Below are 14235 nucleotides of genomic sequence, written 5' to 3' on the forward strand. Positions count from 1 at the left end.
AGAAAAGGCAGAGGAACCAGAGATCAAATTGTTAACATCTGCTGGATCATCGAAAAAGCAAGAGAGTTCTAGAAAAAACATCTATTTCTGCTTTTTTTGACTATACCAAAACCTCTGACTTTGTGGATCATAACAAACTGTGGAAAATTCTTAAAGAGATGGGAATACCAGACCACCTGACCTGCCTCCTGAGAAATCTGTATGCAGGTCAAGAAGCAACAGTTAGAACTGGAGATGGAACAACAGACTGGTTTCAAATCAGGAAAGGAATACATCAAGGCTGTATATTATAACCCTGTTTATTTAACTTCTATGCAGAGTACATCATGTGAAATGCCAGGCTGGATGAAGCACAAGCTGGAATCAAGATTGCTGGGAGAAATATCAATAACCTCAGATGTGCAGATGACACCACTGTAATGTCAGAAAGTGAGGAGGAATTAAAGAGCCTCTTGATGAAGTTGAAAGAAGAGAGTGAAAAAGCTGGCTTACAACTCAACATTCAAAAAATGAAGATCATGGCATCCTGTTCCATCACTTCACGGCAGATAGATGGGGAAACAATGGAAACAGTGACAGGCTTTATTTTCTTGGACTCCAAAATCACTGCAGCCATGAAATTAAAAGATGTTTGCTCCTTCGAAGAAAAACTATGACCAACCTAAACAGCATATTAAAAAGCAGAGACATTACTATGCCAACAGAAGTCTGTCTAGTCAAAGCTATGGTTTTTCCAGTAGTCATGTATGGATGTGAGATTTGGACTACATATAAAGAAAGCTGAGCACCCAAGAATTGATGCTGTTGGAGAAGACTCTTGAGAGTCCCTTGGAATGCAAGGAGATCCAACCAGTCCATCCTAAAGGAAATCAGTCCTGACTATTCATTGGAAGGACTGATGCTAGAGCTGAAACTCCAATCATTTGGCCACCTGATGCGAAGAACTGACTCATTTGAAAAGACCCTGATGCTGGGAAAGATTGAAGGAGGGAGGAGAAGGGGATGACAGAGGATGAGACGGTTGGATGGCATCACTGACTTGATGGACATGAGTTTGAGTAGGTTCTGGGAGTTGGTGATGGACAGGGAAGCCTGGCGTGCTGCAGTCCATGGGTCGCAAAGAGTCAGACACGACTGAGTGACAACTGAACTGAACACCACGCAACGTCCTCCCCTCTCTAGATTTAGAATTAAGCTCCAGGGATTATGCTGGACTATTCTGGACTCATCTATCAGCCTTCATGTGTCTTAGGTTTGGTGTGGAGCTCTTTTACGTGGGAATAACCCACAGATGCCAGGACTGGGAACCTCAGTCCTCCCCAGCTCTCTGGACCCTTGAGAGCCACAAGCTCTTTAGACCTGATAGTGGGGCTCAGTGTCCTAACTCCTGAGTCAATCCCCTTAGAATTCTTATATATGGAAAGGAACCTCTTCAGAGACATATTTTTTTTTTTAATCCTATCCTCATCCAAACTGGAACACAAGGAAAAACCAGTGGATGGCTTAGGACATCTGGCTCCACCATCTGGGCCTCAGTTTATATCTCCCTTTCCTTACTTGAGTAAGAGGGGCCTCACTATTCCATGGTCCCAGACCCCCTTCAACACCTCCCCCAGCCATCCGGGGTAACCGCCAGGCTCTGCAGCCTAGGATAACGCCCAGCCCTCCCTTGCACCCTGTGGCTGCCTCCCCTTTCCGTCTGTTGAGAGAGGAAGCCAGGGGGTGGCGGGTGCAATCCTGCAGGGCACTGATAAAAGGGCCAGCCCTGCCCCCGCCCCCTGGGGCCACTGCGGTCAGCCCAGCAGGCAAGCAGGCCAGGCAGCCGGCTCCCTCTGGGACCTGTGGCCCTCCCCTGGTTTCACCTCTGCCCACCCCGCCCTACTCGGGAAGCTGGTTGCATAACCTGGTAGGGTGTTTGGCAACACAGCTGTGGCTTCCCTGATGCTGATGGTGGTGCACACACTCACTGGGGTGAGGGTGGGGTGAATTGACCAGAGGTGACAACAAGACAGCCTTTTGGAGTGCGTGAGCAGCACGCATGAAGAACGGCATAACAGTAAAAAGATATGTGGCCATGTTTTTCTCCACACTCTGTCTCTGCCACTTTGGCCGAAGCAGGAGGATCTTGGGGCTAGGAAAATCTTAGGTATTCTGCCTTGCCTAGCTGCAGGCACTGTCCAACCCATTCAGGTTCCTAATACCCTGTTAATCTTACATCAAGCAAAGGAGATTTAAGATAGAAGGAGGTTGACTCTAGACAGCAGGAATCTGAAAGGAAGGGACAAAGGAACCATCCACACCCCTGGGGGGCTGCAAAGAGTGTTCTGGGACTGCCCTTGAGGTACAGTGGATAGGAATCCGCCTGCCAAGACAGGGGACATGAGTTTGATCCCCGCTCTGGGAAGATCCCACATGCTGCGAAGCAACCAAGCCCATGGACCACAACTACTGAGCCTGTGTTCAGAGCCCAAGAGCCACAACTGCTGAAGCCCACATGCACCTAGAACCTGTGCTCCGCAACAAGAGAAGCCACTGTGGTGAGAAGCCCACACACTGCAGGAAAGAGGAGCCCCCACTCTCTGCAACTAGAGGAAGTCCGCGTGCAGCGACAAAGACCCAGTGTAACCAAAAATAATAAATAAATACATTAAAAATAACAAAAGGAATGTTCTAGAGGCAGAATACAACCTGCTAACCACAGTAACAGCCTCTTCCTACGGGACGGGAATAGGGTGAGGTGGGAGAGATATCCTGGCCAGCCGCCTAAATGAAGGCTGTCTGTTGACTTACCTCAGCCTGTACAACCATGTCTGTCCCCGAAAACAAGTAAACTGCTTCAAACATGTCTTTGACTCGCACATGGGATGAAACACAACCTCCCTAGTTTGACTTTCAAGACTTTTACACTCTAGCCCCAGTCAATCTTCCCAAGCTTATTTTTCACTACTTCCTACCCCACACTCCACCCTAGGAAACCCTGAGTATTCTTCTCGGTTTGATGCCTCTGGGCTTTCACACCTCAGTTTGGGATACCCTTCTCCCCTCTTTTCCTGAGGAACCCTGAGTCATTCTCCACAGCCCAGCTCAACTGTCACCTCCTCTGTGAAGCCTGCTGTGAATTTCCCCAACAGCAGATCAGCTCCACAGTGCCTTTTTTTTTTTTTTTTTGATGTAGATCATTTTTGAAGTCTTTATCGAATTTGTTACAATATTGCTTCTGTTGTTTATGTTCTGGTTTTCTGGTCACAAGGCATGTGAGATCTTACCTCTCCAGCCAGGGATCAAACCCATACCCCTGCATCATAAGAAGTCTTAACCACTGGCCCTCCAGGGAAGTCCCTCCATAGCACTTTATATAGACCTTTATTACTGTATCTGACTCTTTGTGGCCCCATGGACTGTATTCCGCCAGGCTCCTCTGTCCATGGGATTTTCCAGGCAAAAATACAGGAGTGGGTTGCCATTTCTTTCTCCAGAGACTCTTCCCAACCCAAAGACTGAACCTGCATCTCCTGAGTCTTCTGCATTGGCAGGCAGATTCTTTACTTCTAGTGCCACCTGGAAAACCCCAAATTCCCTGCGTAGGCTTTAATAAGGACACAAACTATTCTTATTCATCTTTGTGTAGTTCTGGAGTGGGAAACATAGTAGACCCACAGCAAATATTTGTTGAATGAATGAATGATAAGTAGACACTCTATAAATACCCATTCATTCATTGGATAACTTGTGTTATAATTGTATGTGAGATGTCACAAATAGTGTCCTGAACTGGTAGCTTTCATTCAGCAAATGTTTGTTGACTATCTGATACCACTGACTATCTGACTAACCTGATACAATTACTGGATCAGCCACAAGTATGACTATCACCACCTCTCATCCCCTCCAATGGGCCCAAATAAATCCATAAGCTACCTGAGTACTCATGTTTGTGACCTAGATTCATACCCAGGTCATCAAGAGATTCTGAACCTGCATGTAACATGCATTGAAGCCATGGGTCACCTCCTGCCCCACACAGATCATGCATGTAGAATTATGATCTCCTGGGGTAGGGATGGAATTCAAATCACTGAACTATGGGTTTCGCATGGGTGTTGATCCAACCCACACACAGAGGCTGCAGGTATCACATTGCCTCTTGAGTTGCTTGGTTGTGTTACTGGGTTGTGGTCATCCTGAGAGAGAACTGGGGTGGCTGACATAGTACTGTAATGATGGGGAACACTTGGAAGACTCCCAGAAGCTATTCTTTACCAAGTGGGACAGAATGTTTTCATTAGTTTAATAGTGAACACAAGCTTATCACAGAACGCTGGCTGAATGCCAGTCCTGTCTTAGGGTGGCACCTGCCTACCTCCTCAGTCAATAACTGTTTCCAATTTAACTTGAATATCATAAGAAGAAAAAAAAATAGAAAAAAGTGCAAGCTGCAGCTGTAAAGAGTGAAGCTAGACATGGGAAAGACTTTCCTTAGAGCTGAAAGCTACTAAAAGCTAGGAGGAAGCCAGATTTTTCTCCTAGTCTCTGGAGAAAGATCTGTTTGGCCTGGAACTTGGGTTGTGGCTTGGAGGCAAATGGATGAATGAGTGACTTCCAGGGGTACTTACTGGCCTGCCCCAGAGCTGCTGTGAATGCTGGGGGTGGACCTGACACCCTACACACATGTCGTGTTCTGTCCAGAGTATGTGGCTGCCCTGTGACTGGGGTGACTGCCTGGAAGAAAGGACAGAGGGCATCCAGGGTCCCCTCTAAGGCAGGTGAATAATGTCCCTGCCAGGCGGCTCCCCCCCACCCCAACTCCCCTCGCACACTGACAACAAATCTGGCCAAGAAAGAGGCCTTTGTCCTAGGACATCTGAGGCTGCAGGGGGAGGGGAGAAGGCTACAGGTGAAAGGACACATCAAAGCGGCTGGGCCCTCCTCCCCTGAAAGCTCCCCTACCCCTTTCCCAGAGAACAGGCTTTCCTGGAATAAAAGCAGTGTCCCGAAGGCCTACCTGCCTAACAACTGGGATGCTAGACATCTGGTCCTTTTCTCCAGCTGCTCTCCACCTTGCCAGGACTCAGTTTCCCTGTCCTGAAGAGAGTCAAAGGGGCAAAGGGCAGGGGGTTACAACTTGTATGAAGTTTAGAGGTCGCTCTGCCGCTTAGATCATCAGGTTGGAATTCATCATACATGGCAGAAACGCAGAGGTGGCTGGACTCCTGGGCTCACACGGAGGGCTGGGAGCCATGTGTGCCCCATGCTGGCCGGGAGCAAGTTGGGGGCGGGGTGTGGGCAGAAACCACACCGGGCTCAAGTTTCCTCTCTTGGCCAGAAGGGGCAGGAGGAGAGGAGGGCCACGGGGAAAGGGGAGGGTTGGAGGAAGGACGGGGAACTCAGGCCGAGGACTTCAGAGAAGAGGCTGGTGCGCCGGCCCGGAGCTCCCCGCACTCCACACCCGGCGCTCAGCGACCGCCCGGAGCTCCCGGAGCCTCCACACCGGGCGCCCAGCGATGGCCGGGGGGCGGCGCACGGCCCTCCGCGGCTCTCAGAGGTAGCAGGGATCCTCAGCCAGGAGGTGTCAGCCCAGGCCGGCCTCGTCTCTCTCATCGCTCGCCTCACCCCGCTGGGACCCTGCCACAGGTGCTTGCAGGGCGGGCGGGTAGGAGGACTGCAGTGGATCTGGAGACAGGCTGGGGAGGTGGAGGAGGCAAAAGGAGAGAAGAACCAACTCGCAGGGCGATCCTAGGAGGTCGCAGATCTTACCAGGCTGCCCCTGATTGAGGAATCTGACAGGTGTGGGAATTTCTCTGAGAGACCTACATGGCTTCTTGAGCCCTTTGGGATTCTTGGGGCAAAATGCTATGGATGGGGACCAGACAATGGTTCTCCGAGGGACGCCTCAGGGGCTGGGGAGTGACCCTGAGTAACCCTTGGGCAGGCTGGCTGTCGCTGGACTATCAGGTATGCGGTACCATCCTTTCCCCTACTCCATCCCATCACGCTGCCCTGTCCAGCCATCTGGAGAGGTCTAGGGGAAGTTGAGGAATCTGAGACAGTAGACACCTCGGGCGCTGAGAAGTGTTGTTGCACCAGGATGGGCTGCTAGGGCTCGGAGGTGCTGAGTTCTTTCCTCCCTGTGCACCTTCTCGTCTCTGGGCCTGGGGCAATGGGTATCAGCTGGAATTGGGAGGGAGAGGAAGGCATCCCACCGCAGCATAGTTGCTTCTGACTGGAAATCTTGGCAGCTGAGGAGACAGACCACTGGAGACAGTGGCAGAGAGGTCACCTGTCACACCTGCTAGAGCTGAGATTCTCTGTCATTGGGCTTCCTAAGGACTGAGGTTGGGGTCTAGTGACTGGATGATGGGACGGCAGAAACTCGTCCCACTTTCCCTTGTTCCCATGCACCTGTTTGAGTCATGTGTGACCCCACATAGCTTACTGTGCTCAGTCTTACAGTGCTCAAATCTGTCTCTGCACCCTCAACTCCCTCTCCCTCCCCATGGCTCCCTTTCCCCTCTGTTCTGTTGCTTTCTCCCACTTCCATGTGCCTCCTTCTCTTTGGAGATTCTTTATGATCTTTCTAAGCTGTAGGCTGCTCACCCATCACTCCACACCCCAGGTTTTACTGACCCCTCCCCATCCTTTCACTGCTTCTGTTGACACCTGGAGAGGAGAGGGAAGTCTAATAAGCCTCAGAATGGAGTCCCAGAGACAGCCCTCTCTCTGTTTCTCCCCTCGTCAAGGTGTTGGAGCCCTGGGGCAGCAGATGGGGCTGAATACCTTCCTCTCCACAGCATCCCTCCCCAAATGGTCCTCACTCTATATCCTAAAACATAAAGCTCCATGTCATTCTGTGTGTACTCAGGGATTGTGATAAAATCTCTTTCGGCAAGCCAGAATGGTTTAGGATGAGAGTGAAGAGGGCAGATTATAGTCCCTGGAGATGGTGTCCATCCTACTTGATATGCAGTGTTGGGGAGCAAGATGGGTGTGTGACCTCGAAGTGTGGGCTAAACTGGAAAGTGAGGACCATTCGCTGTAAAAGAAAAAGGACACAGGGAGTCAGGCTGCACTTTCCCAGGACCGCTTCAGCTTCTGTATCCTTTGTGATGTTCTGTTTGATTTGATTCCTTCTCCCTGAGCTATACCACTGGCTGCCAGTTCCCTGGCCCGTCTTCAGGAAGGTAGGCTCCTAAGACCCAGAAGGGCCTACAGCTGGTGTATAGACCGCCACCCATCTCTGAGTGTCTAGGGAAGAACAGACTACTCCCTTTTGGCCTGGTGCAGACTTGTACCAGGCAGCGGACTGGAGTTGATCCTGAGGTTCTCCTTAACTGCCTCTTTCCTTACTTCCTGTCTCCCCCAGTAACCCTTCTGGATTCTCATTTCCCTGTCCTAGGGTAAAGGGAGGATTAAATTCCTGGTCTTTATGAGAAGGGGCTGATATCTAGTTTCAGAGACCAGGGCAGCCTAGAACCCAGCCTTGCCTGAATAGAGATTGTGAAGCAAGAAGTCTGGAGATTACTTGCCAGACTTTCTGGCTTTGTGTTCTTTCAAGTAAATCCATATGGTTGGACTGGCTTACAGTTTTCAAAGAACGGTGGGCCTCTGGCATCAGAAACACCTACCAGGCCACCACTTGTTAAAGTGCTGATTGCCAGGTACCTGTACCCATGAATTCAATTTTGATGGATCTGGGGTGGCTTTCAGAATTCTGCATTTTCACAAGCACCCCAGGTGAATGCAGCCCACAATAGTTTGTGATTGCTTGAGCCAGATACAATCTACTGTAAGGAGGTTCTCCAGGTCTGTCTCCATTTAATGGCAGAGAATGAATAGGAAGCAATTTGCCCCAGATCATGCAAGTGGAATGCCAGAGAACCTGGTCTCCTGCCTCCTAGGGCAGGATCTTTGTATTGCACCTAAGAGTCAGATCCGGGAAATTATACGGAGGGACAAAACGGGATGTGTGTGTGTGTGTGTGTGAGAAGGACTATGAGGCAAGAGTCATTGTCCCTGCCCCCTAAACCCCTTCTCCATTCACTTTGCCTTTGGGCAATTTCCGCCAGAACCTGGGTGGCGAAGGTGGGGTTCCGGTGTTGCAACGGCATCCTGGACAGACAGAAACACCCCGCCCTCTGCCCACTGGCCACGGGCCTGCGCCAACTCCTGGCTCTAAGGATGGCCATGTAACAAGGAGGGGGCAGGCAGGGAATTGGGGTGATCCTCCTTCGAAAGGACAGTTTGCAGCTCTCATGAATTTTGTGGTGAGTCAGAGTGGATTCCATATTAAATACCTGTGATAGGCCATCCTTGTGGTGATCTAAGGTCATCCAACCCTATACTCTGTCTGTCCTTCTGGAAGTCTCCCCCACCCACCCAGTCTGCCTGCCTTTACTTCTACTGCAAACATAGGGTATGGTGCGTGGCCCTAAGAGATCAGAAGGCCCCTGCCAAATCTACTTGGGGTGTCTTGCCAAAGGCAGGGAGAACAGATGAGGCTGAGATGGGTGTCAGGGAATAGGGAGGTGGAGTGAGGAGAAAGGGTGACAGAAAGGAGAAGATGAAGGCAGGGCTGAGGGATTGCTGAGAATGTTGAACTGTCCACGCAGAGAGGGAGGGACCTCCGAATTCAACTTGTCTCACTCCCTGGTTTGACAAATGAGGAAACGGAGGCTCAGAGAAAGGCGATGGCTTGCCCAACATCTTGCTGCTGCACAGGTCTGCAACTCCAGCCCAGATCCAAAGCAAAGGGGCTGGAGGGGAGTGAGTATTCTAGTCTCTAAAGAAATATTCCCTAGAAGAGAAAAGAGGCCAAGATTCCACAGAAGGAACTGACTGATGCTGACTGCCAGTAGAGTCTCAGTGTAGCAAGACATGGGAGCAGGACTGGGAAGGTGCCTAGAAGGTGGGATAGGTAGTAGTCAGCAACTCTAGGTACCAGACCTGACTCTGCTATTTATCAGCTTGAGTCTCAGCTTCAGAATGGACCTCACAGGATCTTTGTGAAAATCAGTCTCATAAATGAATGCCTATAGACCCCCAGGCTCAGTTCTCAACAAATGCCAAGTAAGTCTTTGCTGTGGTTATTATATGACCTGGTTTGTGGGGGGGGTGGGGGTATAGCCAAGAGGACCCTGCAGGACACAGGACAGAGGTCCAGTGTCTCCAGAGACCATTCCTCCTCTGCTGCCTGCCGCTGATAAACCTCTTATCTGGCCCAGGCAGGGGAGCCCAGGACCAGGATAGGCGGCGAGGGCAGGGCTGCTATCAGCCAGCAGGCCTGGGCCCTATCTTAGAGAAAGGGAGGGGCAGTCTGCTTGGTTCTTCCCACAACACGCTCCTTGGGGATCCCCAGGCACTCACTCTCAACTTGGAAGGAAAACACTGAGACCCTAAAACTGAGGGCAGAGGAAGAGAGCAGGAGTGATCCCTGACGCTGCTGCAGGAGACAGGAAAAACAAAACCACAACCCTAGGTGATGTGGCTTCTGTCCTGGCCTGTGATACAGTCCTGAGGAGTTAAGCAGTAGGGGAAAGAGAAGGCATCTTATCTGAAAAGAAGATAAAACCTACTGTGCTCCCAGAGGAACTGCCTACAGCCATAGCAGGTGAGGTAGAGATAACACAGCAGAAAAAGGCTTTCTAGCTTAAGGAGTTGTTGATGAGTCCAGCATGAATGGGGGGATGAGGCGTCTCCTTCCCTCAGGTGAAGCTGGAGGGAGCCGCTCCATGCATGCCTGTGTGCTCAGTCGCTCAGTCGTGTCAGACTCTTGGTGACCCCATGGACTGTAGCCCGCCAGGCTCCTCTCTCCATGGGATTTTCCAGGCAAGAATACTGGAGTGGGTTGCCATTAACTCCTCCAAGGGCTCTTCCCCACCGAGGGATCAAACCTGAATCTCCTGCGTTGGCAGGTGGATTCCTTACCACTGCACCACCTGGGAAGCCCAGCTGCTCAATGAAGAAGGACAAAACTGCTGACCCGTGGCAGGAGAGGCCCTAACCCTTGTTTCTCCTTTGATACAGGTTGCTGGGACCATCTGGGCTCTCGGGACCTTGGACCAGGCCCTGGCCCAGTAGGATGTCCCCGTGTCCGCCACAGCAGAGTAGGAACAGGGTAACACAGCTGTCCATTCCAGAGCCAGGTGAGATGGAACTGACTTGGCAGGAGATCATGTCCATCACTGAGCTGCAGGTAAGCCAGGTAGGGGGAAACAAGGTAGTGGGGGGAGGGAAAAGCAGCGAAGCAGGGAGTCTGGCTGGGATCAAGGCCCTGGGTGTATGTGGCAGGGGGGTGGCCCTGGAGCAAGCAGAGCCCAGGATCTCAAGATGGAGATTTTCTGGACACTGTAAAAAGAAGGGCTGGAGTCAGGCGATCTGGAGGGAAGGCCAGAGCGTTGAGGGGGAGGGGTGCGGTGAGCAGGAGATAGCGGTGGTGGGAAGGAAGGATCTGATTGGGGGTGCAAGCTCTCCGGGCAGCCACTCTGCTGGCATCGCTCTCCCTCACCTCCCGCCCCGCCATCCCTTCTTCCCCTTCCCCTGTTCTGCCCTCTTCCAATCCTGTCCATCTTCCTCCCTCATTTCCTTCCTCAGCAGCTGGGCCCCTTTCCCTCAGGTAGCAGAGCCGTAGTTCAGGGGCCTCGGGAGGGCGGGGGGACAGGCTATGCCGGGGTCCTTTCCTCCTGCTACTTGGACAAAGGGGTGTCTGTTGGCCTAACAATGATGCCTTTGTCCCCAGCTGGGCTGGAGCAGGGTGGCTCCCCAATGTGGGTTGGGGGCCCTGTTCTCCCCAGCATGTTCTCTCCTTCTCTCTGCACCTGGGCAGGGACAGAGGGACTGGAGGGGAAAGGGCAGAGCTGACGGTGGCTCCCCAAAGTAACTGCCCCAGTCCTGGCACTGTGCCCAGTCCATTCTCTCCCCTGCTGCCAGCCTGGGCCCTCAGGATCTGCCCTAAGCCCTCTTCCCACACAGCAGCTCCCTCTGCTGGGCACCCAGGGCATGGCCAGGGTCTGAACTTGACCCTTTGACCCTAGATAATGGCAGCAGGAAAAGGGTTCCCAGGGTCATCTTGGAGTGACTCCTTGTCTTCCTGAAGGAAACAAAGGGACAAGAGCCATCTCAAGCCAGTAAGAACTTCTCCTGAAGAGGAGGGGATTCCACAACTGTTGTGGTGTTAGGTAGTCTTTTCTGAAGTCTAACTTCAGCGAGTTCCCTTCCTGTTTGAGCTGCTTTCTTCATGAACTTGCTGTGTCACAACTTTGCCAGAAGCTTTCAATGATTATTAGCAACTTTCTGTTCCCTTGTGGTTATCTCACTGGTTCTTTCAGTGGGACTCAGATTGGTTCTGAGAGAGAGATGGTTTCTTCTCTTCCTCAGCCCGTCTACAAACTTCTCGGTGCCTTTTCTTGCAGGGTCTGAATGCTCCAAGTGAGCCATCATTCGAGCCCCCAGCCCCCGTCCCATACCCAGGACCCCCGCCGCCTCCAAGTTACTGCCCCTGCTCTATCCACTCGGAGCCTGGCTTTCCCCTTCCTACACCACCTTACGAGCTCCCAGTACCCACGTCTCATGTCCCAGACCCTCCGTACTCCTATGGCAGCAACCTGACTGTACCAGTCTCCAAGCCACTGACCCTCTCGGGCCTGCTCAGTGACCCCCTCCCAGACCCCTTGGCCCTCCTGGACATTGGGTTGTCAGCGGGGCCATCCAAGCCCCAAGAAGACCCAGAATCTGACTCAGGATTATCCCTCAACTATAGTGATGCTGAATCTCTTGAGTTGGAGGGGACGGAGGCTGGCCGGCGTCGCAGCGAGTATGTAGAGATGTACCCACTGGAGTACCCCTACTCACTAATGCCCAACTCCTTGACCCACCCCAACTATGCCTTGCCACCTGCCGAGACCCCCTTAGCCTTAGAACCCTCCTCGGGCCCTGTGCGGGCCAAGCCCACTGCACGAGGGGAGGCGGGGAGTCGGGATGAACGGCGGGCCCTGGCCATGAAGATCCCCTTCCCTACGGACAAGATTGTCAACCTGCCAGTAGATGACTTCAACGAGCTGCTGGCACGGTACCCGCTGACGGAGAGCCAGCTGGCCCTGGTCCGGGACATCCGAAGGCGGGGCAAGAACAAGGTGGCTGCCCAGAACTGTCGCAAGAGAAAGCTGGAGACCATCGTGCAGCTGGAGCGGGAACTGGAGCGGCTGGGCAGTGAGCGGGAGAGGCTTCTCCGGGCCCGAGGCGAGGCCGACCGGACCCTGGAGGTCATGCGCCAACAGCTGACGGACCTGTACCGTGACATTTTCCAGCACTTGCGGGATGAAGCAGGCAACAGCTACTCCCCTGAAGAGTATGCGCTACACCAGGCTGCTGATGGGGCCATCTTCCTGGTGCCCCGGGGTACCAAGATGGAGGCCACAGACTGAGCTGGCCAGAGGGGTGGGACTGGTGATGGGGGTTTCTTTCATTCTCTTCTGATAAAGGTCCTCCCCATCCATGAGGCCCAGGGGGAGCTGAGTTCTGTAGACCAGGAGGGGACCACAGTGGGAAACCTGGCATTTGGAAGGCCCAAAGTGTGTTCAGTGAGGCTTGCCTGGAGGCAAGGATGTGAGGGGAGGGCTGGAATCTCTCTTCCGTGGTTCAGTTTTCTAGGTTTCCAGTCTCGATTGAGCTTTGGTATATAAAGCACTCTACGGAAATAGCCTTCTGCTGTGTCTTCTTTCTCGAGGGAGGGTGATGAACTGGGGTGCTCCTCAAGAGCTCACTGCCTGTTGGTGGTGGGGAGGGTGTTCTGCTGAGCTTGCTTCTCTCTCTCCCCTGACTGTAGGAGGACGGGACACCCAACAGTTGGGCCTGAGCAGTGTGATCTACTACTTTCAATCCCCTTCTCAGAGCCAGAGGCCATGAATGATCTGAGGAACCCCATCTTCTTGGGTGGCCCCTATTTATAGAGCTAGGATTGCTGCTGGAGCTGGCTAAACCCTCTGTAAGAGGTTCCTGAGTGTTAGGACTGAAAAGCCTAGAATGCTCAATCCCCACAGGACAGGCCTTTTCTTGGTTGGAACGAGAATTGGATTGGAACCCAACTTTCACCCTGATACTGGGAAAGACTGAGTGTAAGAGAAGGGGGCCCCAGAAGATGAGCTGGTTGGACGGCATCACTGGCTCAATGGACATGAGTTTGAACAGATTCTGGGGGTGAAGGACAGGAAAGCCTGGTGTGCTGCAGTTCACAGGGTCTGAGTCGACCACTGAGTGACTGAACAAGTTTTAGAGGATTTCTCATCCAGGACTGGATAAAACTTGCTCCATAGCAACACACCATATGCATTTTGGTTAAATCATTTGTTTCCCTGGTTATGTTAGATGTTATCCAATTCTTGTTTCGGTGTGCTGCCCTTCCCCCACCCCCTATGTCCCTTTCTAGATCCTTGAAGATCTAGGGCCTTTTACTATTATGTTTCTTAGAACACAGTGAAGTTTCAAACTCCCTCCACACCACACCTTTGTCCTGTTGCTTGGATTTGGGGCAGTTCCCAATCTTCCTGATCACTAGATTATAAATTACCTCTTCAGAGTATTTCGCTTCTATTTAACACTTCTATTCCATTTCACTAGAGAAAACTTACTTCCAAGTTCTTGATACTCACTGCAGTTGTGAGACAAAAAATCAGTAGTGATTGAAATAAAAACTTAATGCCTACAGATTCAGAAAAAGTTAGTCTCCAGGGAACGAAAACTTCCTAATAGATCTGAAGACAGTCCAAGTTAATTTTCTCAAAAACTTGAAGATGTGAGGTCAGGTAGTTTGAGAAAGCAGACTAAAGTTTTTTCATTCAAATCAAACCCACAAAGATGGTAATTCAGAGACTAATTTAGACATTTACTCAGCAAATTATTTAATAGACACATAAGCTCAAGGTATTGTTCCAGGCACTGGAGATAGTCAGCAGGAGACACCTCTCACAGAGGTACACTGTAGTGGGAAAGATTCTGACACACGTATTCATCAGTACTTCAGGTGAAAGATGGAAGGGTGGGTGGTCACAAGAATCAACTTCACGAAAAAAAGGGGAACTTCAAATTCTGGTTAATAATGGACCGATGGATTCACAAGCTTTCTTTAACCAAGGATGGAAACAGGCTAGAGAAAAGTGTAAGAACTTGCTGAAAGAGTTAAAACTACTGCTTTCAAACACATTTTTAGGCTTCACCTTTGCGAAGGTGAAGTACCTCCTTTACTGT

At 51.4% G+C, this 14235-nt stretch overlaps 1 protein-coding gene across 3 annotated transcripts; it reads left to right on the forward strand.

Annotated features, from left to right (window-relative positions):
• Window positions 1-5344: 5344 nt before the first annotated feature.
• Window positions 5345-12693, forward strand: NFE2 (nuclear factor, erythroid 2). Of its 3 annotated transcripts, none has more exons than XM_055395589.2 (3): window positions 5345-5631; window positions 10021-10189; window positions 11406-12693. In XM_055395589.2, the coding sequence occupies exons 2-3, from the start codon at window positions 10076-10078 to the stop codon at window positions 12414-12416; spliced, it is 1125 nt and encodes a 374-aa protein (XP_055251564.1). In that variant the 5' UTR covers window positions 5345-5631; window positions 10021-10075; the 3' UTR covers window positions 12417-12693. The 3 variants fall into 3 exon arrangements, with proteins under 3 accessions (XP_055251564.1, XP_088693005.1, XP_055251565.1); XM_088836879.1 differs by lacking the exon at window positions 5345-5631 and adding an exon at window positions 8687-9063; XM_055395590.2 differs by lacking the exon at window positions 5345-5631 and adding an exon at window positions 9371-9604.
• Window positions 12694-14235: the final 1542 nt, after the last annotated feature.

Source organism: Moschus berezovskii, chromosome 6, assembly GCF_049115385.1.
Source record: "Moschus berezovskii isolate FMDL1 chromosome 6, NW_MosBer_1.0, whole genome shotgun sequence".
Taxonomy (NCBI): domain Eukaryota; kingdom Metazoa; phylum Chordata; class Mammalia; order Artiodactyla; family Moschidae; genus Moschus; species Moschus berezovskii.

Bases quoted from the DNA above. Each gene is read 5' to 3' on its own strand.
- NFE2 (XM_088836879.1), top strand. From the start codon at position 9,023: ATGCCTATAGACCCCCAGGCTCAGTTCTCAACAAATGCCAA. The intron at 9,064-10,020 runs GTAAGTCTTTGC...CCTTTGATACAG, and splicing joins CAGTTCTCAACAAATGCCAA to GTTGCTGGGACCATCTGGGC. The intron at 10,190-11,405 runs GTAAGCCAGGTA...CTTTTCTTGCAG, and splicing joins TGTCCATCACTGAGCTGCAG to GGTCTGAATGCTCCAAGTGA.